At 31.9% G+C, this 27,410-nt stretch overlaps 1 protein-coding gene and 1 long non-coding RNA gene across 3 annotated transcripts in view; one reads left to right on the top strand and one right to left on the bottom strand.

Moving 5' to 3' along the window:
- The window catches only part of LOC141584596 (uncharacterized), a 133,361-nt gene that overhangs the window by 50,268 nt on the left and 55,683 nt on the right, over positions 1-27,410 (top strand). For both annotated transcript variants that reach the window (XR_012517733.1, XR_012517734.1), the window contains exon 3: positions 13,099-13,278. This is a non-coding gene — a long non-coding RNA (uncharacterized LOC141584596). The remainder of the gene's footprint in view (positions 1-13,098; positions 13,279-27,410) is intronic.
- SCN9A (sodium voltage-gated channel alpha subunit 9) overlaps positions 9,853-27,410 on the bottom strand; it is a 174,764-nt gene continuing 157,206 nt past the window's right edge. Inside the window, exons 25-27 of the mRNA XM_010352437.2 lie at positions 19,967-20,071; positions 19,501-19,771; positions 9,853-13,324 (exon numbers count right to left, since the gene is read on the bottom strand). Of these exons, the coding sequence (XP_010350739.1) occupies positions 12,132-13,324; positions 19,501-19,771; positions 19,967-20,071 (1,569 nt within the window). The 3' untranslated portion in view covers positions 9,853-12,131. The remainder of the gene's footprint in view (positions 13,325-19,500; positions 19,772-19,966; positions 20,072-27,410) is intronic.

Below are 27,410 nucleotides of genomic sequence, written 5' to 3'. Positions count from 1 at the left end.
TATTTCCTTTTTAGTTGAACAGTCAACTCTATCCCAGGTGTTCCAGTCACCTGTTGACAAGACGCCGGGATCTGTGTGATTTCCCCTGTGGTGACTTGCTGCACCAGCTTAAATAGCTGCTGAGATTCGTGGTGCTTTTTTTTTGCCCTGGAATCTCCTGGCCTGGCTCCCTGTTCAGTCCCCTCTTTAATCAGATGAATGGGCGACTTCCCAGGGCTCCAATCGCCAGCCCAAAGGGCACCCGGACCAGTGTATTTTGTACAGAAGACCACCGGCTGGGGCGCCAACAAAGCAGCCACACAGGGCAAAGCAGCTGCACCAGCCAAAAGAACCGCACTGGCCAAAACAGCCATGCTGGCGACCTGTGGGGCTCCTCCGCCTGGGAATCTCCTGGTCCATGGACAACAAAAATGCGGCATCCACTCACCCTCTCCTCTTTCACTGGGAGCTGCAACTCTGAGCTGTTCCTAAACAGCCATCTTCATCTCTCCTTGAGTTAATTTTTCTATAATGGTGTAAGGAGGGAGTCCAGTTTCAGTTTTCTGCATATGGCTAGCCAATTTTCTGACCACCACTTATTAAATAGGGAATCCTTTTCCCATTGCTTATTTTTGTCAGGTTTGTTAAAGATCAGATGGTTGTAGATATGGTGTTATTTCTGAGGCCTCTGTTCTGTTCCATTGGTCTCCGTATCTGTTTTAGTATCAGTACCGTACTGTTTTGGTTACTGTAGCCTTGTAGTATAGTTTGAAGTCAGGTAGTATAATGCCTCTAGCTTTGTTCTTTTTGGTTAGGATTTTCTTGGCTATATGGGCTCACTTTTGGCTCTATATGAAATTTAAAGTAGTTTTTTATAATTCTGTGAGAAAAGTCAACAGTAGCTTGATGGGAATAGCATTGAATCTATAAATTGCTTTGGACATTATGGCCATTTGCATGATATTGATTCTTCCTGTCCATGGGCATGGAAGATGTTTTCATTTTGTTTGTGTCCTCTCTTATTTCCTTGAGCAGTGGTTTATAGTTCTCCTTAAAGAGGTCATACACATCCCTTGTTAGTTGTATTAATAAGTATTTTATTCTTTTGTAGTAATTGTGAGTGGGAGTTCACTCATGATTTGGCTCTCTTTACTATTATTGGTGTATATGAATGCTTGTGATTTTTGCACATTTATTTTGTATTCCAAGACTTTGCTAAAGTTGCTTATCAGGTTAAGGAGATTTTGGGCTGAGACAATGGTGTTTTCTAAATGTGCAATTAGGTCATTTGCAGATAGAGACCATTTGACTTTCCCTTTTCCTATTTGGATACACTTTTTTTTCTTTATCTTGCTTGGTTGCCCTGGCCAGAACTTCCAATACTATGTTGAATAGGAGTGGTGAGAGAAGGCATCCTTGTCTTGTGCCAGTTTTCAAAGAAAATACTTCCAGCTTTTGCCCATTCAGTGTGATATTGGCTGTGATTTTGTCATCAATAGCTCTTATTATTTTGACATATGTTTTATCAATACCTAGTTTATTGAGAATTTGTAGCATGAACGGGTGTTGAATTTTATCAAAGGCCTTTTCTGCATCTATTGAGATAATCATGTGGTTTTTGTCATTGGTTCTGTTTATGTGAGGGATTACATTTATTTTCATATGTTTAACCATTCTTGCATCCCAGGGATGAAGCCAACTTGATCGTGTTGGACGAATTTTTTTGATGTGCTGCTAGATTTGGTTATCCAGTGTTTTATTGAGGATTTTTTCATCAATGTTCATCAGGGATATTGGCCTGAAATTTTCTTTTTTTGTTGTGTCTCTGCCAGGTTTTGGTATCGGGATGATACTGGTCTCATAAAATGAGCTAGGGAGGAGTCCCTCTTTTTCTATTGTTTGGATTAACTTCAGAAGGAATGGTAGAAGCTCCTCTTTGTACCTCTGGTAGAATTTGGTTGTGAATCTGTCTGGTCTTGGGGTTTTTTTTTTTTTTTTTTTTTTTTGGTTGGTAGGCTATTACTGCCTCAATTTCAGATCTTGTTATTGGTCTATTCAGGGATTTGACTTCTTCTCGATTTAGCCTTTGAGGGGGGGTGTGTGTATGTGTCCAGGAATTTATCAGTTTCTTCTAGATATTCTAGTATATTTGCATCGAGATGTTTATAATATTGTATGATGATAGTTTGTATTTCTATGGGATCTGTGGTGATATCCCCTTTCTCATTTTTTATTGTGTGTATTTGATTCTTCTCTCTTTTCTTCTTTATTAGTCTGGGTAGCAGTCTATTTTCTTTGCTGATCATTTCATAAAAACTAACTCCTGGATTTATTGATTTTTTTGAAGGGTCTTTCATATCTCTATCTCCTTCAGTTCTGCTCTGATATTTGTTATTTCTTGTCTTCTGCTAGCTTTGAATTTGTTTGCTTTTCCTTCTCTAGTTCTTTTAATTGTGATGTTATGCTGTCAATTTTAGATCTTTCCAGCTTTGTTTGTGGGCATTTAGTGGTATAAATTTCCCTGTAAACACTGTTTTGTCTGTGTCCTAGAGATTCTGAACTGTGTGAGATTCAGGAAACATAGGCTCAAAATAAAGTGATGGAGAAATATTTACCAAGCAAATGGAGAGAAAAAAAAATTAAACCGACAAAGTTTAAAAAAGACAAAGAAGGTCATTCATAATGGTAAAGGAAATCAATGTAACAAGAAGAGCTGACTGTTCTAAATATATATGCACCCAATACAGGAGCACCTAGATTCATGAAGCAAGTTTTCGGAGACCTCCAAAGAGACTTAGACTGCCACACAATAATAGTGGGAGACTTTAACATCCCACTTTTAATGTTAGACAGATTAATGAGACAGAAAATTAACAAGGATATTCAGAACTTGAACTCAGTTCTGGACCAAGCAGACCTAATTGACATCTATAGAACTCTACACTCCAAATCAACAGAATATAAATTCTTCTCAACACTGTATCACACTTAGTCTAAAATTGACCACATAATTGGGAGTAAAACACTCATCAGCAAATGCAAAAGGACAGAAATCTTAACAGTTTCTCAAATCACAGTGTAATTTTTGAAATAATGGTCTTCACTGTTGCTATGTGATTATTTTAGGGCTCTATCATCAGAGGTTCTAATTCAGTAGATCTTGGGTGAATCTGTCTTTTAAAAACTAATAACAAAGGTGATGTGTGTCATTCATGATTCATATTTTGATAGACACTGTCAGAGATCAGTCGTTGTCAACTGAGGAAGATTTTGTCCCCCCAAGAACATTTAGCAAAAAGGGACATTTTTATTTGCCATAACTGATAGAATTATGAATGCTTATTTATATCTAGTGGTTTGAGACCAGGTATGCTGCTGGTAAATCTCCCACCATGCACAGGACAGACACTCACAACAAAGAATTATCTAGCCCAAATATCAAGATTGCCAATATTGAAAAACTCAGACCATAGAGAAATAAATGTCTGGCTTTAATGTAGAATGTATATGGAAGTTTTCATTTTTCAATTCCTTTATTTCCTACTTGACATTATTTGTGTGTGTGTGTGTTTTACTCTGTTAAAACTATAGAGGAAAAATGGTTTTAACTTAGTCCTTCAGAAATCCTGGTTTTCTGTACTAATTTTGTGAGTAGTGGGACAGTTTCAAACATGCACTCAACTTATGATGTGAAAGAGATGTATAGTCTCTCAGGCCAGAAAGTATTGACACATAATATGGACTCTTTAAGAATACACTGTACTTTTGTTGGGAAGATGCTGAAAACAGAAAAGTATTGGGGCTGAAGCACACAGATTAAGATAGGAAAACTGGAAAGATAAGAAGCAGGTGAGCCTAACATGGTGTAGGGCTGGTAAACTTGTAGAACTTGTAGACAGTAACAATACAGAGGTTGTAAAATCTTTGCTGAGAATTTTAGAATTTATCATAACATAATGGAAAAATGTTACAGAATTTCATGGAGGAAAATGACCCAAATTTTTAAGCAGGGAAATGTCACAACCTTATAAACTCTACTCTGGCTACTGTACTGAGAATAGATTTGGAAGTAAAGCAAGAATGGATTTAGAAAGATAAAACAAATATTATGTTGTTTTATAAAGAGTTTAAAGGTAGTGATGGATTGGACTAGGGGTTGGCAGTGGAAATTAAGAGAAAGTTGATGGATTTACATTACATTACGTGGTAGAATGAACTGGTCTTGGTGAATAACTGGAGGGTGAAGGAAGAGGGTTACTGTTAGGGAAAACTGGATGGATGGTGGTACTGATCACTGAGAAGGAAAATGTAGTTTACGTACTATGATATACAGTTGTCTTTTAGTATCCATTGGGAATTGGCTTCAGGATTCCCTGAGGATACCAATATCCACAGATGCTCAAGTCTCTTATGTAAAATGGCATAGTGTTTGCATATAACCTGTACTCATCCCCCTACATACTTTAAAATTACCTACATATCACTTCATTAGTATGGATTCAATGTATTACTCAGAATACGACAAATTTAAGTTTTGCTTTGGGGGCTTTGTGGATTTTTCCCCAAATATTTCTGATCCAGAGTTGGTTGAATCCACAGATCAGAAATCATGAATATGGAGGACTGACTATACATATATCTCCCATCATGAGATTGGTATTTCTATAGAAAAAAGAAGAGAGACTAGAGCTTTTGTCTCCTTCATGTGAAGACACAGTGAGAATGCTGCCCTCTGCCAGCCTTACTGGGGAACAAAATTGGCTGGCACCTTGATCTTGGACTCCTCGGGCTTGGGAACTGTTAGGAATAAATTTCTGTTGTTCTAGCCACCCAGTCTATGGTGTATTATTATGGCAGCCCCAGTTGTTTAAGACAAACATCAAAATGATAATACTCTGGCTCCTGCTTTTGCTGTAAGTAATGATCTATTATTGTCTCTGACTCCTGAGTCTCATGTCTTCTGCAAGCATGTAACATGCTAAAGTGAAATATGTAACTCAAAGAGTGAAATACCTAATGCATTCTTCCTTAAATGTATTGACATGGAAACTTTTTATGTTCCACATGAAACGTTTTGGAAGACATTTGCTGAAGAGTCTCTTGGCCTGCATTTTAAAGGCATGAGTGGATCAAGTACACTTCAGATTCTTTTTGACTTTGAGAAGATTTGCTTCCGGGTAAAAATTTGATAAGGTTCTTTGTCAAGAATAAGGTGCACTGAATGGTGGATGGTGGACATGAATAGGATAGTCAACAGGGAAGAAAATCTCCTCCTTTAATTTTTTTTTTTTTTTTTTTTTTTTTTTTTTTTTTTTTTGAGACGGAGTTTCGCTCTTGTTACCCAGGCTGGAGTGCAATGGCGCGATCTCGGCTCACCGCAACCTCCGCCTCCTGGGTTCAGGCAATTCTCCTGCCTCAGCCTCCTGAGTAGCTGGGATTACAGGCACACGCCACCATGCCCAGCTAATTTTTTGTATTTTTAGTAGAGATAGGGTTTCACCGTGTTGACCAGGATGGTCTCGATCTCTTGACCTCGTGATCCACCCGCCTCGGCCTCCCAAAGTGCTGGGATTACAGGCTTGAGCCACCGCGCCCGGCTCCTTTAAATTTTTGATGACAATTAGCCTTTGCTTTTTACATCAGGCTTCGGCAGTTGAGATCAATGTGCCAAACTGTCTCACAGATGTCTCTCTTTTTACTTCCGCAGTCTGTATGAACCACTGTGGTTTGATAAAACAACTTTATAGCAGCATTTGCTCATCTGTATTTATACATTAGCATGGCACGTTGGAGCACAGAATCATGAATTTGTGTATAATCCTTTGTAACAAATGATCACAAATTTAACAGCTTAAAATAATACAAATGTAGTATCTCACAATTTTTGTGAGGCAGGAGCCTGGATATAGTTATCTGTGTTTTGTATAAGACACATGTAACCCCACCCGTTTATTTTTCTGTTCTGTTAGAAGGAATTAGTGTGTCACAGTTGGTTTATACCCTTTTCTTATATGAGCAAGATATAGTTCTTTCTCATATAAAAATGAGTTCTCAAGAGTAGCCTAAAAGCAGGATAAAACACATTAGCATATTATATACGGAATAGAGGAGACAAGATATTTTAAAATAAGAGAGTAAATCCTGAGATTATTCAGCTGAAAGGCCAGCCGTAAGTAAAAGAATGTACTTCTTTAAAGCAGCACATGGAAACCCAAATTGTGTTTTCAAGTATTTGGAAATAATAATTTAATGGGGATCATTCTTAATATTCACTCAATATAATTTTCCCATAAATCCTACATTTTATGTATCACTAAAAATAGAAATGAATCATGATGGTATATTAGAGAAGAATTATATTTTTATAAAAAGAATATGACTGAACTACCTCGACATTTTTTTTTGTAGGAAATAAAATAAGAACTAGGTCATGCTAGCAAATATTACAACTTAAACAGGAAAAGCTTTTGCTCAATTCTACTAGATTTTCAAAATTTAATATTACAACTTAAACAGGAAAAACTTTTGCTCAATTCTACTAGATTTTCAAAATTTTTAACAAACTCTAAATCTTTTCTATATACTGATTTTGCATTGCTTTATCTATTGTTTCTATTGTTTATAAGAATATTTTAAAAGAGATTCAAACTAAAGTACATTGATGCAGTTATTACCAATGTCTCATAAATCTCTTCGAGTTAGTTTTTTCTCAGACAGATCAATTATTAATGTAGCTATGGCTCTCAGAGTAATAGGGAGTGAAGCTAAGTGTAGCATGTTTGCTCTATTGCTTGTTTATAACCATCAATTATTCATGTTTCATTTCCTGTATGCATCAAATGCTATTGCAGCAAAAGTCCCCTCTGCTCTAGCTGGTATGTAATATCTCCCTCCCTTGAGAGAGATTACCATATTCCCTGCAGCTCATTTTGCTTGGATTATGGCATAGTGTTATCTACAATGTGAAAGAATTTAGTTTTGTTGTTGTAAAAAATTTATGTGTATGACAATCACTTAGTTGAAATGGATTATAGTATTCAGTGATTATAATTCTATTTTGCAGAGTGGCTGTTACAACTATCAGTACAGAAGTCCCAAGGAATATTTTACACTTTTTACATTCTATTATGATAGCACACACACAAAGTTGAAACGATGGCAATTATTTTAGATTTTTTTTTTTTAGACAGGGTCTCACTCTGTCACCCAGACTGGACTGCAGTGGTGTAATCTCGGCTCACTGCAACCTCTGCCTCCCGGGTTTAAGCAATTCTTCTGCCTCGGACTTCCGAGTAGCTGAGACTACAGGTGGCCACAACCACACCTGGCTAATTTTTGTATTTTTAGTAGAGATGAGGCTTCACCGTATTGGCCAGACTGGTCTTGAACTCCTGACTTTGTGATCCACCCACCTCAGCCCCCCAAAGTGCTGGGATTCTAGGCATGAGCTACCATGCCTGGCCTAGAATATCTTACCTAATGACCATCAACAGAACTTGCTGCTCACAACTAAAATAGAATATTAATTACTCAGCTAAAACTGGGAAGAACCACTTCAATTTTCTTGGAAATAAGCTAGACCTTTGTAAATGTGCACATTTCCTGATTTTAATATGTTGTTTGAATTCATAAATGTCAAAAGAGGCTAAATTTCAAAATATTTGGTGTATATGCCACATTACTAAATATTTACTATGTATTAAACTCTTTTGGGTGCATGAAACTCTTTTGGGCACTGTAGTTAGCCATACAAAATAGAGAAAATATTGTCGTTATTTAACATTCATGGAGAGTGCATTGTTCCTGTATGCTACAGAGGTAGCCTGGGCTCTTACATTTTTAGTAGCAAATTGGTTGTCATATTAATTACTCTTACTAATAACATAAATTCTTAATTCTGTGTTTTCATTGTTCTAATTTCTTCATGAAGCTTGTCTCATTCTATCCTTACAACCACAAAATGAAGTGGTACCATTCTCCTCCTTTTATAGATGAGAAAGCTGAGAGCCATATAGGTTAAAGAATGTATTCAACAAACACATAGGATCATGGCTTAACTGTGATACAAATATAGTTCTAGTTCTAGAATCCAAGGTTTTAGCCACTATGTATGCTATGTCACCTCTTAAGAACTGGTACAACTTTCTCATCTGTAAAATGAGGAAAATAATAATACTCCATGATGTGGTTGTAAGGGTAGAATGAGACAAGCTACACAAAGAAATTAGAACAATGACTGACAATACAGAATCAAGAATTTATTAGTAGTCATAGTAGTTAGTATGGCAACTAATTTTCTAGTAAAAATGTAAAACCCAGGATACCTTTGTGTCATACAGGAACAATGCACTCTTCATGAACCAAAGCTCTTAGCCATTATGTATGCTATGCCACCTCTTAATGCTATTACACAAAAAAGTATACATCACTGTGTGGCTAAATATTTACATATTTTTGTGTCCTTTCAAGAAATTGCTTTGGAACTCTAGATTCTTTATCCTTATCTTTGTTATCCACAAACACTTCTTAGGGAGGATGTTTGAAGCTGTCCTTCTTTCAATGAAAAAGGAAAAGCTATCAGTTGCTGCAACTTACTTAAATATGCACTGACTTTACCCACATATGGTTTTTCTCAATGAAACAGAAAATACATGTAAACATAATTTTATTTTTATGACTTTTATTCTTAGATTCTATTACAATGAGTCTCAAGTATAACTGCAATATAATTTATAACAAACTGAAACATCTCGAGCATTCATAGATCTATGAAATTTGTAAAGCATCTCATGTAAACAGCTTTATTATATTCATGGCTATTTATTTTCATGAAACAGTTCTTGAATTTTTTCCTCAAGAATTTAATAACATAATAAACCACAGATGTTTTTTAAAAATTGGTGGACTTTATTCTTAAGTCCTAAACCCAGGCCAATTCCTTGGCCATCCTAATTTAGTTGGCTCTTTTTTCAGTATGTAATTAACATTTCTTTGAAATTGCTATTTAGAACTTCCTTATTTACATATGTATTTTATTTTCACTCTTTTTAATAAAGCTATCAAACTTCTATAAAATCATGCTAAATATTTGGGTTGCAATGTTCAATAATCAGCATTTAAAAACAGCTCATAAGTCACCCAAGTCTTTTGCAAACTAGGTAACTATCAAAAAGCTAAAATTAGATTCTCTAATTTTCATTCATATTGAGTGTACAGATTTGTGTTCAAAACTGTTTGGGGCAAAGTGCCTCATGCCTGTAGTCTCAGCATGTTGGCAGGTCTTGGCGGTAGGACCACTTGAGGCCAGGAGTTTGAAACCGGCTGGGGCAACATAGCAAGTCCCCTTCTCTACAAAGATTTAAATATTAGCAAGGCATGGTGCCATGCACCTGTAGTCCTAGCTACTTTGGAGATGGAGGCAGGAGGGTTGCTTGAGCCAAGACTTGAGGCTGCAGTGAGCTATGATCATGCCACTGCACACTGCTTGGGTGACAGAGCTAGACCTGGTGTCTTAAATAATTTTTTAAAAACCCGTTTGCTTCCATTTTACTCTAAATTCTTCAGTTTAACTGTCATCCTGTATTATTGGGTATAATAAGTTTGGTGATTATAAAATTTAAATATTAGTATGACACCACCTTCTTAAGGGTGATAAAATCAGCACAAACAGTAATCCACATGGAAAGAGAAATCTAATTTTACTTCAAGCTTGTACTTAATAAGCTCTTTGTTCCAAATATTGTTTTTAATTGATAATAAGTCAAAAGCAAACATTCCTGGAACAAACATAAATATATGTAAAACTTAACCATGTAATAAAAAATCATAGTTCATCATGAAATAGGAAAAAGAACAACTTTATATATTTTTGATATGCTTAAGAAGAAATTGTGTTAACGAACCAGTTGCCCGTAGTATTTTTTATTTTACATAAAACAAGACAGGTAAAAACATTAATAGCAAATTACACACAAACCTGCCAAACGTCTTTTCATACTATATTATATAAGTATTCATAATACAGTTATATTTGTGAGTTTGAAATAATGATAGCTTGAATTCAAATATAAGGTGATGTTAAATTCTTAATTGAATGTATTAAAAAATCTTACAAATATATTTTGTATAGGTCCTTAAATTATCAAAACCTATTTTCAACAGGCTTGGCAGGTATGTTATGCAATGATCTATATAATCTAGGGAAACACTGCGTGGTGTCTTTCATATTAAATTAAAAAGTGATGCAGATAATCTAAGATGAATAAACAGTGGTATAAAGAATTTTTAGCCCTAGATTTATTTTTACACTTCCATTAGAACAAATGTCTCAAAGTAATAACAGATGTTATAAAATATATCACAATTTAAAAACATCCTAGACTTCCTGTTTCATTCTTTAACCATAACTCTTTGTTTCTATAGGAATGTTTAAATCCTTCTTTTTAATTTCCCAGAACAACAAAAAATATGTGCATTAAACATTTATGTAATTTATTATTTTAAAAATAATATAAAAAGCAAATTAGTGAAAGATGTTTTATATATTTGCTTCAAAACCTCCCACAAAAATATTTTAAATAAAACTACTTTCTACCTGTGTAGCTCAATTTTTGTCTGTGCATGAATAACTTTATATAAGATCTCATATTCCTGAAATAAACCCATGAAATAAAAGCATTATGGTTATTTCTTTTAAAATTATTATTAATAGTGTTTTTTTTAAACAAAACAAAACAAAACTATGTCTACAGCTAAAGAAAAATGAATATGTGCTTGATAAATTATAAGCCCAGGGTACCGTGTTGATTGAGGCAAAATAATTCATATCATAGAATTTTAAGGAGAAGGTGATATCTTCCTCATTGTACAAATTGAAGTATATAGGTCCAAAGGGTTACTCCCATAATTTTGAAAAATAAGTTGGTGGCAACAGAGCAAGTTGGCAAGAATCCCTATTTGAATGCTTTTTTATTCATACTAAACACGTGTTTGTGTGGAAAGTCTGCCATATAATATGATTTGAAAGCTTGCCAAACACAGGATGATATACAGGTGATGAAATAAATACTGTGCCCAAGTTATTACCTGCTCAAATATGTACCACGGTCAAACAACTAACTGCATATCAGGAAGCATTTCATCAACTTTGTTTACAGCTAAAGAATGACTAAACAGTACTGCATGAGAAAGCATGAAAATGTGACAAAAGAGATTAAGAGACTATTATCAGTATTTTGGGCAGCACAATGTTAGGTTATAAAAATAATAGCAAATAGAACTTTCATCAATTACTTTTTTTCTCTATTTTTTTCAAGGAGTATAATATGTACTTACAATAATTTTTCTACGTTCTGTGGTTGTTCTGTGAACAAAAAGAATATGAAATAAGAAAGGCTATGAAACAATACTCTAAGGGTAGGTCTTATCCTGGTTGGCATGTGAGTCAAGATGAATGAAAAGCATCTGTAGAAATGAATAGTCTTCACATAGTTTTAATCCCATGGCATTTTATAGGCACACATAAATTGGTTCTGATGCGATGTAGAATAAATTTAAGCACCTTAAAATATAGAATAACCTCTGTACATTGATAAAAAGTCAAGCGCTCTAATAATGCATTTTAACTAAACATTCATTACTAATGTCCATTACTTCTGTCAAGCATTTCATTGAGAAGCCAAAGCAAAATACTTTTGTTGATTTCCAAACAATGGATAAATAATAGTTTTCTCTCTCTCTCTCTCTTTCTCTCTCTCTCTCTCTCTCTCTCTCTCTGTGTGTGTGTGTGTGTGTGTGTGTGTGTGTGTTTACATGGGAAACATGAATAATTACAGTCCTGTGAAAACACGACAAGGCAGATGTAAAAGTTTTCTACGTGGCCTTCTGATTTATTAAACACCAAAAAATTAAATCACCTTTGTTTCCTATAATCAATAATTCCTACACACTTGTCTTACAATTCTTGTAGAATCATCAGTGCAAAAATAACCATCTGCTAATGCTGCCCACCTTTCTTAGGAAATCACAGTGACTGCACTGCCTTTGAGAATATTTTGATAAAATGGATTTTGGCATAGACCTCCTCAAAAGAGTTTTATTAACACAAATAAATCACTTTCACAGGCTGTAAACAATATACCAAAAGTGAAGCTCTATTTTTTGCTTTCCTTGCTGTCTTTCCCTTTGTCTTCCTTTTCTGTTCTGTCTTGTTCATATTTCTCTTTGTCTGGCTTTGTTACACTATCATATGAAGGTGGAGAGGTGGTGGATGAAGTGGCATCTGTTTTTTCTAGACTTGAGTTCTCATTAACATTATCAAAACCCGTATCTTTTTTATTGAGTAAATCATCATCTCTGTCTCCGTCTTTTATGTATATACTTGATATATTTTTGACATTTTGCCTTAATCGGTAACGTCTGTAAGCACGCTGAATGACAGTAGCTGATACATCCTCTTGTTTCCGTTTTAGTGTGGTTGTAATGGGTTCATAGGACAATTTGGAAGGATTTGCAGACATGAACCTTTCTTCCATCTGTGAACGAAGAGAATCCATCTCTCCACTCTCACCCAGAACACGCTTTGTAAAAGCAAATAAGATGTCAAGGCAGTGGATCCGGTCACCACTGACCATGGGCAGATCCATGGCAATGAGCTGGACTTTGTTGGGTTTTGCTATGAGAAGAGGAGGATCCAGGGCGGCTGCAAAATCAGAGAGCTTGGCGAACTCTATAAACTGAGTTGCATCTGGATCAAACTTTTCCCAAACTTCATAGAACATCTCAAAGTCATCCTCACTCAGAGGTTCAGTACTTTCTTCAGTGGCAACACTAAAATTCTCCAGTATGACTGCAATGTACATGTTCACCACAACCAGGAAAGATATGATAATGTAACTAACAAAATAGAATATTCCAACAGATGGGTTACCACAGTCTCCTTCAACTGAACTTCCAGGATGAACTTTTTTGGGGTCACAGTCAGGTGGCTTGCTGTTAAGAATAGGTGCTAGCAATCCATCCCAGCCAGCAGAGGTTGTAATTTGGAACAGGCAAATCATACTGTTGCCGAAGGTCTCAAAATTGAACATGTCATTAATTCCATCTTCCTTTTTAACATAGGCAAAGTTGGACATTCCAAAGATGGCATAGATGAACATGACCAGGAAGAGCAGGAGGCCGATGTTAAACAACGCGGGAAGGGACATCATCAAAGCAAAGAGCAGTGTGCGGATCCCTTTTGCTCCTTTGATCAGACGTAGGATTCGGCCAATCCTGGCAAGACGGATCACTCGGAACAGGGTAGGGGACACAAAATACTTCTCAATCATATCAGCTAGAAACATACCTGTGTGTGGAGGGAAATAACAGAAATAAAATATTTAAATATCTATGCTACATAAAATGATGACTCTAAACAGTTTTATCTATCATCTCATTTCTTATTAATTCAAGACTTATTTTGTGCTGAATGCAATTACTTAACAAAGATTAAGAAGTTCCAAAGAAAATTGACTAACATTACCACTGCAACGTTTTCTCCTCTTTACTAAGTTCATGGGCTGTTTTTTCCTCCATAATAATTCTTAAATTATAAGAATATCTACTCATATAGATAATTCGAGCAATATAGTTGAATGTTAAAAAGAAAACATAATCACTCCGTCATCCAAGCTGGAGTGCAGTGGCATGATCTTGGCTCACTGTAAACCCCACCTCCTGGGATCAAGTGATTCTCCAGCCTCAGTCTCCTGAGGAGCTGGGACTACAGGCATGCACCACCACACTAGGTTAATTTATATATTTTTGGTAGAGATGAGTTTTACCATGTTAGCCAGGCGGGTCTCAAATGCTTGACTTGAAATGACACCCCACCCCGGCCTCCCAAAGTGCTGGGATTACAGGCATGAGCCACTGTGTCCAGGCTGTAACCTATTTTAAACACTTTATATGTCATGGAGATATTTGTATATAAATAAAAAAATAATTTATTATAGTTATATAATGTTCTCTCAAAATAACCACAAATTGAAGAATAACAAATATACTGTTTCCAATTTTGTTACTGAAATGAATATCTAAATAGGTATGTTCTCCTAATTGTATGAGTATTTTTAAACAATATATTACTGGAACTTGGGTCAACAGTATAAATAAATAAAAAAATATAATATATATAATATATAAATATATATATTTATACTGTTGACCCAAGTTCCAGTAGTATATATATTATAATGTCACAAAAACTAGTATTTTATTAATATTTCACCGATCAAGTTCCAGTAATATATGAGATAATATAATAAAGATTATATATATATATTATAATAAATATATATATTATAATAAATATATATATAACTGGAACTTGGGTCAACAGTATAAATATATTTATATATAGATATATTTATATTTATACAGTTGACCCAAGTTCAAGTAATATATATCAATATATATGTATAAATATTTGTATATTATTTATACACAAATATATAAACATATATTTGTATATATAATTTATAATATATAAAACAAAATATATACAATGTATAGTTTACATATTATATATTATAGAATATATAATATGTTAATATATAATATGTAAAATATATGTAAATATATTTACATATATTATATAATATCTTTACATATATCATATAATATATTTACATGCATTTTATATATTTACATACAATATATTTACATATATTTGCATATATCATATTTACATATGTAATATCTGTAAATATATTTACATATATATAATATCTGTAAATATATTTACAGATAATATATTTGCATATATTATATATAAATATATGTAAATATAATATATGTAAATACATTTACACATATTTACATGCGATATATGAATATATGTAAATATATTTACACATATTTACATATAATATATAAATATATGTAAATATATGTAAATATATTCACACATATAATATATGCAAATATATGTAATATAAATAAATGTATGTGAATATATTTATTTACATATATGTAAATATATATTTACATATTTATTTACATTTATTTACATATATGTGAATAAATATATGTAAATATATAAATATATGTAAATATATGTGATATAAATAAATATATGTGAGTGTATTTACATATATTTATATATTATATATAATATATGATATATAATATATGTAAATACATTTACATATATTATATATAATATATGAATATATATCATATAATATATGATATACAATATGATATATATAATATATGTAAATAATATATGTAAATATATTTACATATATTTATATATAATATATGTAAATAGATTGTATGTAAATATATATGATATATGTAAATATATCATATGTAAATATATATAATGTATGTAAATATATATAATATATGCAAATATATAATAGTATATGTAATATGTAAATATATGATATGTGAATAATATGTATAAAATATATATTATATATTATATAATGTAATATATATGATACGATATATAATATATATTACATATAATTATATATTATAATTTATTATATTATATATTGATATATTGTAATGTATATAACATATATATTATATATCATATAATATAACATATAAACTATACATTGTATATATTTTATATAGAAATATATATTATAAATTATATATGTTTTATATGTTTGTAAATATAATATAATATGTAAATATATATGTAAATATGTTATATATAATATATAATATGTAAATATATTATATAATATATAATAGAATATGTAATATGTAAATAATATATAATATGTAAATAATATATGTATATGATATACTATATAATATGCAAAAATAATATGTATAAAATATATATTATATATTATATAATGTAATATATATGATACGATATATAATATATATTACATACAATTATATATTATAATTTATATTATATATTAATATATTGTAATGTGTATAACATATATATAATATAGCATATAATATGATAATACGTAAACTATACATTGTATATATTATATAGAAATATATATTATAAATTATATATTTACAAATATATAAATCATATATTACAATTATAAATTATATATTATTTATATATTTGTAAATATATAATAATATACAACATGTAAATACATATGTAAATGTTATATATAATATATAACGTAAATATATTATATAATATGTAAATAATATATAATATGTAAATAATATATGTATATGATATACTATGTAATATGCAAAAATGATATGTATAAAATATATTTATTATATAATGTAATATATATGATACGATATATAATATATTAATGTATATAACATATATATTATATAGCATATAATATGATAATACGTAAACTATACATTGTATATATTTTATATAGAAATATATATTATAAATTATATATTTACAAATATATAAATCATAATATATAATCATAATATATATAAATCATAATATATGATTTATAAATTTATAAATCATAATATATGATTATATATGATCATAATAATCATAATATATATAAATCATAATATATGATTTATAAATTTATAAATCATAATATATGATTTATATATTTGTAAATATATAATTTATAATATATATTTCTATATAAAATATATACAATGTATAGTTTACATATATATTATATAATACATTATATAAAATAATGTAAATAACAGTAAAATATATACTGTTGACCCAAGTTCCAGTAATATATATATTATATATGTATATTATATGTAATATATAATCTATTATATATATGTTAGAATATTATATTTATTCATACTGTTGACCCAAGTTCCAGTAAAATACATATAATAAATATATATTATATACATATTTATATTATAATTATATATAATATATATTATATATTGCTATTTATATAAAATAATATATTACTATATATAGTGATATATAATATATGGTAATATATATTATATGTAAAAATATGACCTATATATTACCATATATCTTCTATATAAATATATGTTACTGTATATTATATACATAGTAATATATATATATGTATAAGAAGTGCTACATTCTTCTTTACAGTTTTTTTTTTAATCAAACAGTCTTTATGACATTTCAAAACATATGCTATTGGAATATATTTGCATTTTTTGGGAAAACAATCCATAATTTTTCTTGTTTTTTTTTGTTATTTTGTATTTTTATTGGTCATTTTCAACTTCTGTTTTTTTACCTAGTTTGGTATTTGCCCATGTGTCTGTTGGGATTTTTATTATTTTCTTTTTAATTTATAAGAACAATTTTCTGTTTTTTTTTTTTTCTTTTTTCTTTTTGACACGGAGTTTTGCTCTTGTTACCCAGGCTGGAGTGCAATGGCGCGATCTCGGCTCACCGCAACCTCTGCCTCCTGGGTTCAGGCAATTCTCCTGCCTCAGCCTCCTAAGTAGCTGGGATTACAGGCACGCGCCACCATGCCCAGCTAATTTTTTGTATTTTTAGTAGAGGCAGGGTTTCACCAAGTTGACCAGGATGGTCTCGATCTCTTGACCTCGTGATCCACCTGCCTCAGCCTCCCAAAGTGCTGGGATTACAGGCTTGAGCCACCGCGCCTGGCACAATTTTCTATTTAAAGTATTGATCTTCTCTTGGCCTTACCTGTTACACAAACATTTCCCCTACTTTTTGTCTTTCAATCTTTTATCATGTATTTTCCCCCAAAGAATATTTTATTTTTTTATGCGGTCATTTCTTTCTTTTTTTTTTCCTTACAAATTTGTGCTATGAATAGAAAGAGCTATTAGAGTATATAGTTATTATCTATTTCCTACTATAATTTTTTTAACTTTAGTCTTTGATTCATGCGATGTTTTCACTCAGTAAATTAGTAATTATACATTAAAGATTAATTTTGATTCTATTTAAATCCATTGAGCATATTTGAACAGTTTTACTTAGCATATTTGAACAGTTTGTACAAAACCATATTTGAACAGTTTTACTTAGCATCAGTATTATAAGTCTTAGTATCTAGCAGAATAAGCCACCTTTCATCACCCTTTCTTCCAAATGAATTTAGAATCATTTAAACTTAAATTGTCAATTTATTACCCCCATTATATAAAAAGACTCATTGATCTTTTCATTAAATTTATAGATTAATAAGTAAAAAAGTCTTAATTAAAATGAGAGAAGCTTATCTTCTTTAAAAAATTATTTATTATACTTTAATTTCTGGGGTATATGTGCAGAATGTGCAGGTTTGGCCCTCTTCAAGGAGAGAAGCTTATCTAAGTGTATGATAATCCTTTCAATTATTTCAGCTTTCATTGATATTCTAAAGTTTTCTTCAGAAGTCATATGATAAAGTTATTAGGTATTTTACTTTACTTTTACTTCAATAGTGAATAAGATTTTCTAATTTATTAGTGTTGGTACATGTAATTTAAAATTTGTACCTTTTGAATTCTAATTGAATCTTTTTTTAGTTGATTCTCTTTTGTTATATGAAAGTCATTGATTATATGAAGAAATTCATTCATTATATGAAGGTTATTATATGATATTTGCTCCATTGTTTGGATATACATACCTGTTTGTTTTCTTATCTAATTGCATTGGCCAACACTATTGAAAAACAGAGCTAATACAGGGATACTCTTTTTTTCTTATTGACCTAATGGGAATGTTTTCAGAATTATTGTTAGTGTGGAATTCTCACCTAAATTTTAATTCATTTTCTTATATGTTAATTTTGGTACCACTCTAGGGAAAATAACCTTTTAAAAAAATACTGATTTTTTAAAATGCTTATTCTGTTATGTGCACTCGATTGTATGCAACCTTTTACCTTTCCAGATTGATAATCTGTTGTTTAAATTTGTAGTAAATAATCTCTATATACAACCATAAAATACTTTGCAAGATGTGTGAAAATAATAGAAAAAAAAAAAAGACAGAAAAACAGCCATGGTAATCAATGTGTAGAAAGCATAAAATCATGTGCTATTATTCACAGACATGACCATGGCTGCCTGAGGAATGATTGACATTTTATACACTTGTGAAGTATTAAACCTTAAAAAATAAAACTGGCATTTCTAGAGACCTTAACTTCACCTTAAATTCTGGAAGAATTTTCACAAATTCACAGATATTCTGGCTACTAATACTATCATTAATCAAATGACAAGTCTCACATGTACTAAAATCAGTAGTGTTTTCAGATTAAACATTGGTTTTCCAAGATACCGCTATATATAAACATGGTAACTAGCTTTGCAAAGGTAATATTAGAAACCAAACGCCAACAAGTATAATTTCCTCCTAACAGATAGAAACATTCGGCTTTGACGCCTATGGTGTAAACCCAGAAACACTGTGATATGATAGACACAGATATTTTTGTTTTGTTTTTAAGATTTTTTCATTCTTTCATTATACAGACTTAAGAGTAAATTTGCATTCAAGAATTCAGAGACTTTCTTGAGCACAAGAGAAATTTAACTTTGCTCAAAAAATAAAATCTGAATAATAAATGGTCTTACCTACGATGGAGATAATCACAACCACAAAATCAAAAATATTCCATCCCACAGTGAAGTAGTAGTGTCTGAGGGAAATCAGTTTTAGTGCACATTCTCCACTGAAAAGGATTATAAAAACCAAATTTATCCAATTTAAAACACCAGTCATATATTTACTTTGATCCTCCTTTTCTACCATCATTGTTACCATGTTGAGACAGATAAGAACCATGATAGAGATATCAAATGCTTGATTTGTCACTAGGTCAAATATACATCCTTGGAATTTGTTCTGCAAAGAAACAAGAAAAATATTGAATGCAGCGTAAATTTTTAGAGTAGTATCTAGAAATTAATGATGAGCATTAAAAATGAATTCGTAATAATTTGAAAATCTATATGCTAAGATCACACACACACACACACACACACACACACACACACACACATAAATATATTTTGTTGTTGTTGTTGTTGTTCTTTTTACCCCTGGTCGAGGAATTGGCTTTTGTGGCTTCTTCGACCCCAACTTTTTCATTGCATTATAGTATTTCTTCTGTTCTTCTGTCATAAAGATGTCTTGACCTCCAAGGTAAAAACACAAAAAATAAAAATAGTTAAAACCAGAATCATTGTCTGGAATTTTCTATGGATCATTAAGATAGGTTAAAATGTTTTAATATAGAAATAAAATGTATTATGTTCATGGTAGCTATACATAAAATATATCTTAAATAATTACGTATGTGTAGAAACATGGATCTCCAAACATAGTTCAATGTGCATATGTAAAATATTTGTATTACATATAATAAGGATTGGCTCAATTTTCTTTTGGTGTGCTAACCAGTGTTTTAAACTGTGTACTTGCATATTTTTTTTATCTGATAGCTGTCTTACTACAAATTATATTGCTAAATAACAAATGTGGTAAGAAAATTTATAAGAATTAAAAGTAATGAATATTTTCTTTGATGATTTGGCTAATATTTAGAGCTTTTATAAAGAATAGGGGCTACAAACCATAACCAAAATTGTATTAATTTTATGTTCATTTTAATATACCATTATTCTTTTAACAGAAAAAAATGGATATAAAATAAGATAATATACATTTTGATATCTCTATTTCAAGAAACTTTGACTACCTCTTTAAATAAAGGATTTCAACATAAACACTTCATTGAATGTCAACATTATGCTTGATAGAGTTCTAGGTACTGAGGAAGTTATCAATTATCAGATCCAAACTGAAGGACTTTCCAACTGATTATGTAAAAGAAATTATAACTTTCAAAATTCAACTGTAAAAACCTAACATCTAAATCAAGTTTTTGACTGGAAAAGCCTAAATCTCACAAAGGAGGCTAGAAGCTTCAGTTGTTCCCTTTGTTCTCTGCTAATTTCTTAAATTTATCTTTAACTTTTACATATTTATTTATATTCTATAGTAGTCTGGAATTTCACCTTTTTTAGTCACAGCATAAATTACTATAATGCATATGATTAAGAATTTATTTTCAAGGATTTATGGTTCCTAGATCCTTACTTAACTCGTAGAGTCCTGGAATGAAAAATGATCTTGTTACTGTTTCTCTTTATTCTCTTGGATTTGGTAATATTCAGCTTTCTCTTATTTAATTTTTTAAAATTCTGTTTGCTGTTGAATGAGAAGTTTCTCATTATATTGCATTTTCTCATTCATCAAATACCTAATGTTAACCAGACTTCCCTTTCTGCCTTACAGTATTTTTGTTGTTGCTGTTGCTGCTACTGTTGTTGATGGAGTCTTGCTCTGAGGCTTAGGTAGGGTGCAGTGGGACCATCTCAGCTCATTGCAACCTCCACCTGCTGAGTTCAAGTGATTCTCATGGCTCAGCCTCCAAAGTAGCTGGGATTACAGATGCATGACACCATACCCAGTTAATTTTTGTATTTTTAGTAGAGAGAGAGTTTTGCCATGTTGGCCGGTCTGGTTTAGAACTCCTAGCTTCAAGTGATCTGCCCGCCTTGGCCTCCCCAGGTGCTGGGATAACAGATGTGAGCCACCACATCTGGCTGCCTTAGAGTGTTTTAATTCAGCTTTCCTCTAGTTAATACGTAGTCTTTATGTAATTTTTATATTCATCTAACTTACTGGCAAGACATGAGAGAGAGAGACTTCATGCCAATGTCAAAAGAAGCCCAGATCCTTTATTGCTCATTAGTGGGGACTGAATATTATAGCATGCCAAGAACATAACAGAAGTTGGCCAAAAACTGAGGAGAGAACTCTGACTTTCAGGAGAAAATCAAAGTAGTAGATTTTGTTTTCCCCTATTGATAATGGTTGTCAATATGATGAAGAGTGGGATAAAACTAAGAGGAGATAATGAATTACTTCAATAGAGAAACTTGTGCGGTTGTTTTGTTTTCCTATAGCTTATATAGGCCTTGTACAAAATGCATCCCTTTAAAACCCAGGTAGAAGGTATTCCGTAAGTTAGGCTAATCTTTTTCTACGTTACAATCTACATTGAGGCTGTATTACACAGTAGTAAATACTTCACTTCTGGTGTCAGATCATCTTTGTTCAAATCCTGTCTTTTGTCCTTGGGTAAGTTTCTTAATTCTTTAAGTAAAATCACCTCATCGTTTTAAGAGTAATCACCTCATTTGTGTTTGCTGAGAAGATAAATTGAGGTAATGCATGAAAACCACTTTGCATAATGTCTGGCACATGGTAAATCTTCATTAAATTTTAGTTATTATTACTGTCATTAACTTTCCTGAAGACACTCATACACTAACCCTACCCCAAGCACAGTGCCTTACATTTAGGAAGAAAACTCCATTTGCAGCTACTTCCCAAGGGTAGCTATAGCACACATATAGAACCCTACTTTTTTTTTTTTAATTTGAAGAAATGTATTTATTTCTAGAAAATGCTTTTTCTAGAGTGGAAAGAGAAGATATGAATTATATTATAAAATAATCTTCATAATTGCCTTAGTTTTCCATTTCACAGTACTCAACTTTCATAGTCCCCACCACAGAGCTTGGTTTTTAGATTGCTATGCTTGAGGAATGGCAGAAATAAGGCATCCGAGTTTTCTCTCAAGTACAAAGAACTGCCTGAGTACTCTTAGAATCTTTAATTCCTGCAATCAGACTATCTTCCAGCTTCCCCATGGAAACCATTAGGCTGCATGTTTTCCAGCCGCTCCCTGTGGTTCTGGCCACCTGCAGAATCTGGAAACCTACATAGCAAATGAAGAATAAACTTTCTTCAGCCTAAACAAGAGGAATAGCTTTCCCCATGCCTTCTTTTCTGGCTTGTTCCAGAGACAATCCCAACCCTACAATCTTTCTTTTAAAAGAGGTTGAAAGTCTCTACTACCAAGAACAGGAGGGTGGCTTCTTCCCTGGCTTGCTCCTGACATAATTTCTGCAGTTTTGCATTAGGGGAAGGCTTGAACTATACCTTAGTCCAATGGACCTGAAGATATTTGTAGAACAGTTCATGCAACAGCAACAAAATACATATTCTTCTCAAATCACATGAAACATTCTCCAGCATAGATCACATTAGGCCACAAAACAAGTTTTAACAAATTTAAGAAGATTGAAATCATATGGAGTACCTTTTTTGTTCACAATGACATTAAACTAGAAGTAAGAGGAATAATCTTGAACAATTCATAATGATGTGGAAATTAAACAACATGCTCCTGAACACACAATGGGTCAAAGAGGAAATTAAATGGAAAAACGGAAAATATTTTGAGAGCAACGAAAATGGAAACACAATATACCAAATAGTATAGAATGTAGAAAAAGAAGCCCTGAGAAAAAAATTTATAGGAATAAATACCTACATTAAAGAAAGAAGGAAAATTCTTTAAAAAACCCCTTAATATTATATCTTAGAGAATTAGAAAAAGAAGAGGAACAAAATACCCCAAACTCTGCAGAAGAAAGCAAATAACAAAGATAAGGATAGAAAATAAAGATAAAAAATAAAACAGATACTAAAAAGTTGTTTTTTCGAAAAGATAAAATTGACAAAGCTTTAGCCAGAATAAAAAGGGAAAAAAGACAACTCAAATCATATCAGAAATGAAAGGAAACTAAAACTCATAACACAAATACAATAATCATAAAGTGTTACTGCGAACAACTACACACAATCAAATTCAATAACCTAGAAGAAATGAACTAATCCTTAGAAACATGCAACCTACCAAGACTAAATCGGCAATAAATATTACATCTGAACAAACCAATACTGAATAAAGAAAATAGATCAGTAATAAACTAAGTCTCCCATCAAAACAAAAAAAAAAAAACTGGGACTGGCAAACATCACTGGTGAATTCTGTTTAAAGTAGTAATACAAATTCTTCTCAGACTCTTCCAAAAAAGTGAAGAGGAAGTCAAACTCATTTTATGAGGCCAGTATTACACTGATATGAAAGCCAGAAGGGTATACTACCAGAAAAGAAAACTGCCGGCCAATCTTCTTGATGAACAGAGTTCATCATGTTCATGTGTTAGAAGAATTAATATTGTTAAAATGTTCATACTACCCCAAATAATCTAATTCTAATGTCCATATTACCTCAAATAATAAGATTCAATGCAATGCCTATCAAAATTCTAATGTCAATTTTCACAGAAATAGTAAAAAAATCCTCAAAATTGAATAAAAAGGACCCCAAATGACCAAAGCAATTTGAAGAAAAAAGAACAAAGCTACAGGCCTAATATTCTCTCCTTTCAAAATATAAAGCTATGTTATTGTCATAAACACCAATATGTTGGCTGATGGAAGAAGATTAAAAAACCAGAAATAAACCCTATTATTTAGAGTCCATTGATATTCAACAAAGGTGTGAAGAATAAACAGAGCAGGAGGGAAGAGACAGTCTTTTCAATAAATAGTGTTGGGAAAACTGAATATTCTTTATACAAAAGAATGAAATTGGACCTTCTTCTCACACCATATTAAAAAACAAACATGTAAAGACTTAAATATAAGAAATGAAACTATAAAGATACTTGAAGAAAACATAAAATAAAAGCTCTATAACGTTGGTCTGGGCAAGGATTTCTTGACTAGGACTCTAAAAGCACAGGTAAAGAAAGGTAAGAGACAAGTTGGATTACATCTAACTATAAAGGTTCTTTACAGCAAAGGAAACAATAGAGTGGAGAGAGAGTTTATCGACTGAAATAAAATATCTACAAACCATACATCTGATAAAGGGCTAACATCCAAGATATATGTAAGAAACTCAAATAACTCAACACCTAGAAAAGAAGCCAATTGAAGAATGAGCGAATAATCTGAACAAACATTTCGCAAAAGAGCCGTAAATGGCCAATAGATAGATTAAAAATGCTCAACATCTCTAATCATCGGGAAAATGCAACTTAAAATCACAATGATGTACACATATCAGAGGTGTGAGGTAATCATAATATTACCTCACACCTCTTAGAATGGCTGTTATCACAAAGATGAATGATAACAAGTGTTGATGAGGATGTGGAGAAAAAGGAGCCCTTGTATCTTGTTAGTGAAAATGTAAATTGGTACAGGTGTTTGAGAAAATAGCATGGAAGTTCCTAAAACAAATAGAATTACCATACAATTCAGCACTTCCACTTCTAGGTATGAATCTAAAAGAATTAAAATTATCATGTCAAAGGCATACCTGTACTCTTGTGTTCATTTCAGCATTATTTACAAGAACCAAGACATATTAGGTTGGTGTAAAAGTAATTGTGATTTTTTACCATTACTTTTGTTGCAATTAAAAGTAATGGCAAAAACTGCAATTACTGTTGCAGCAACCAATAGACGCAAGTTGTGCCCATCAACAGATGAATGAATAAAGAAAATGTGATAGGTGTGCACAGTGAACTACTTACTATACAGAATTTTAAAAGAAGGAAATTTTGTCATTCATACTAACATAAGTACAACTAAAGGACATTAGGCTAAGCAACATAAGCCTGGTACAGAAAGACAAATACTGTATAATCTCACTTACCTGTAAAATTTTAAAAAGTCAGCATTACAGAAATAGTGTATAAAGATGGTTACCATAGGATTTGGGGGAAAAGCATGTGGAGAAAGGGGAAATGTTGATCAAAGGATGTACATTTTTCATTTAAAGTGGTGGACTAAATCTCAAGATTGATTAAAGACTTACCTGTAAAACCTAAAACTGTAAAAACCCTGGAAGACAACCTAGGCAATACCATTCAGGACATAGGCATGGGCAAAGATTTCATGATGAAGACAACAAAAGCAATTGGAACAAAAACAAAAATTAGCAAATGGGATCTAATTAAAGAGCTTCTGCACAGCAAAACAAACTCTCAATAGAGTGAGCAGTCTACAGAATGGGAGAAAATTTTTGCCTGCTATGCATCTGAAAAAGGTCTAACATCCAGAATCTATAAGAAATCTAAATGAGTTTACAAGAAATAACCCCATTAAGAAGTGGGCAAAGGATATGAACAGATACTTATCAAAAGAAGACACACATGCAACCAACAAGCATATGAAAAACAGCTCAATGTCACAGATCATTAGAGAAATGCAAAACAAAAGCACAATAAGATACCATCTCACACCAGTTAGATGGCTATTATTAAAAAGTCAAAAAATAACAGATGCTGGCGAGGGTGTGGAGAAAAAAAGATTGCTTATACCCTGTTGCTGGGAATGTAAATTAATTCAACCATAATGGAAGACTGTGTGGCAATTACTCAAAGATCTAAAGACAGAAATAATGTTCAACCCAGCGATCTCATTACTGGGTATATACCTAAACATATACACACACATATATGTTTATTGCAGCACTGTTCACAATAGCAAAGACATGGAATCAATCCAAATGCCCATCAATAATAGGCTGGATAAAGACAATGTGGAAAATACATACCATGGAATACTAGGCAGTCATTAAAACGATGAGATAATATCCTTTGCAGGGACATAAATGGAGCTGGAGGCCATTCTCATCAGCAAACTAAGCCCAGAAACATACAACTAAATACCACATATTCTCACTTATAAGTGGGAGCTAAATAATGAGAACACATGGACACGTAAAGGGGCACAACACACACTGGGGGCTACTGGATGGTGAAGGGCGGAAGGAGGGAGAAGATCAGTCAAAATAACTAATGCACACTGGGATTAATACCTGAGTGATGAAATTATCTGTACAGCAAGCCCCATGACACGTTTACCTATGTAACAAGCCTGCACATCCTGCCCATGTACCCCTGAACTTAAAAGTCAAAAAAGTCACACATGAAAATGAAAAAATCAATGCCTATTTCAAACTTGCTAAAAGAATAGCTTTTTAACTTTCTCACCACAAAAAAGTGATAAGTCAGTGAGGTGAAGGTTATGTTAATTAGCTCGATTGAATCTTTCTACAATGTCGATACAGATCAAAACATTGTTTTGTACTCCATAAACACAATTTTTGTCCATTAAAAATGAACAAAAATTTTGAAAGAAAACAGGATATTGCAAGGCAAGATCCCTGGTGAACATATATGCAAAGAACTTCATCAAAATATTCGCAAACCGAATGCAACAGTTCATTAAATGATCATATACTACAACCAACTGGGAGTTATCCTTAAGATGCAAGGATGGTTCAACATATGCAGATCAAATAATGTGATGCACCACATGAACTGAGAAGGATTTAAATCACATGATCATCAAAATAGATGCAGAAGAAGCTTCATGATATCAGTCTTGACAATGATTTATTGCAAATGAATCCAAAATTCAAACAAAAGCAAAAAATAGACAAGTTGGACCATATCAAACTAAAAAGCTTTGGACAAAAAAAGGAAGCAATGAAGAGGGTGAAAAAGTGACCTACAGAACGGGAGAAAATATTTGCAAAGCA

This window comes from Saimiri boliviensis, chromosome 5 (genome assembly GCF_048565385.1).
Source record: "Saimiri boliviensis isolate mSaiBol1 chromosome 5, mSaiBol1.pri, whole genome shotgun sequence".
In the NCBI taxonomy this organism is placed as follows: Eukaryota; Metazoa; Chordata; class Mammalia; order Primates; family Cebidae; genus Saimiri; species Saimiri boliviensis.
This window is presented reverse-complemented; position numbering and strand designations above follow the sequence as displayed.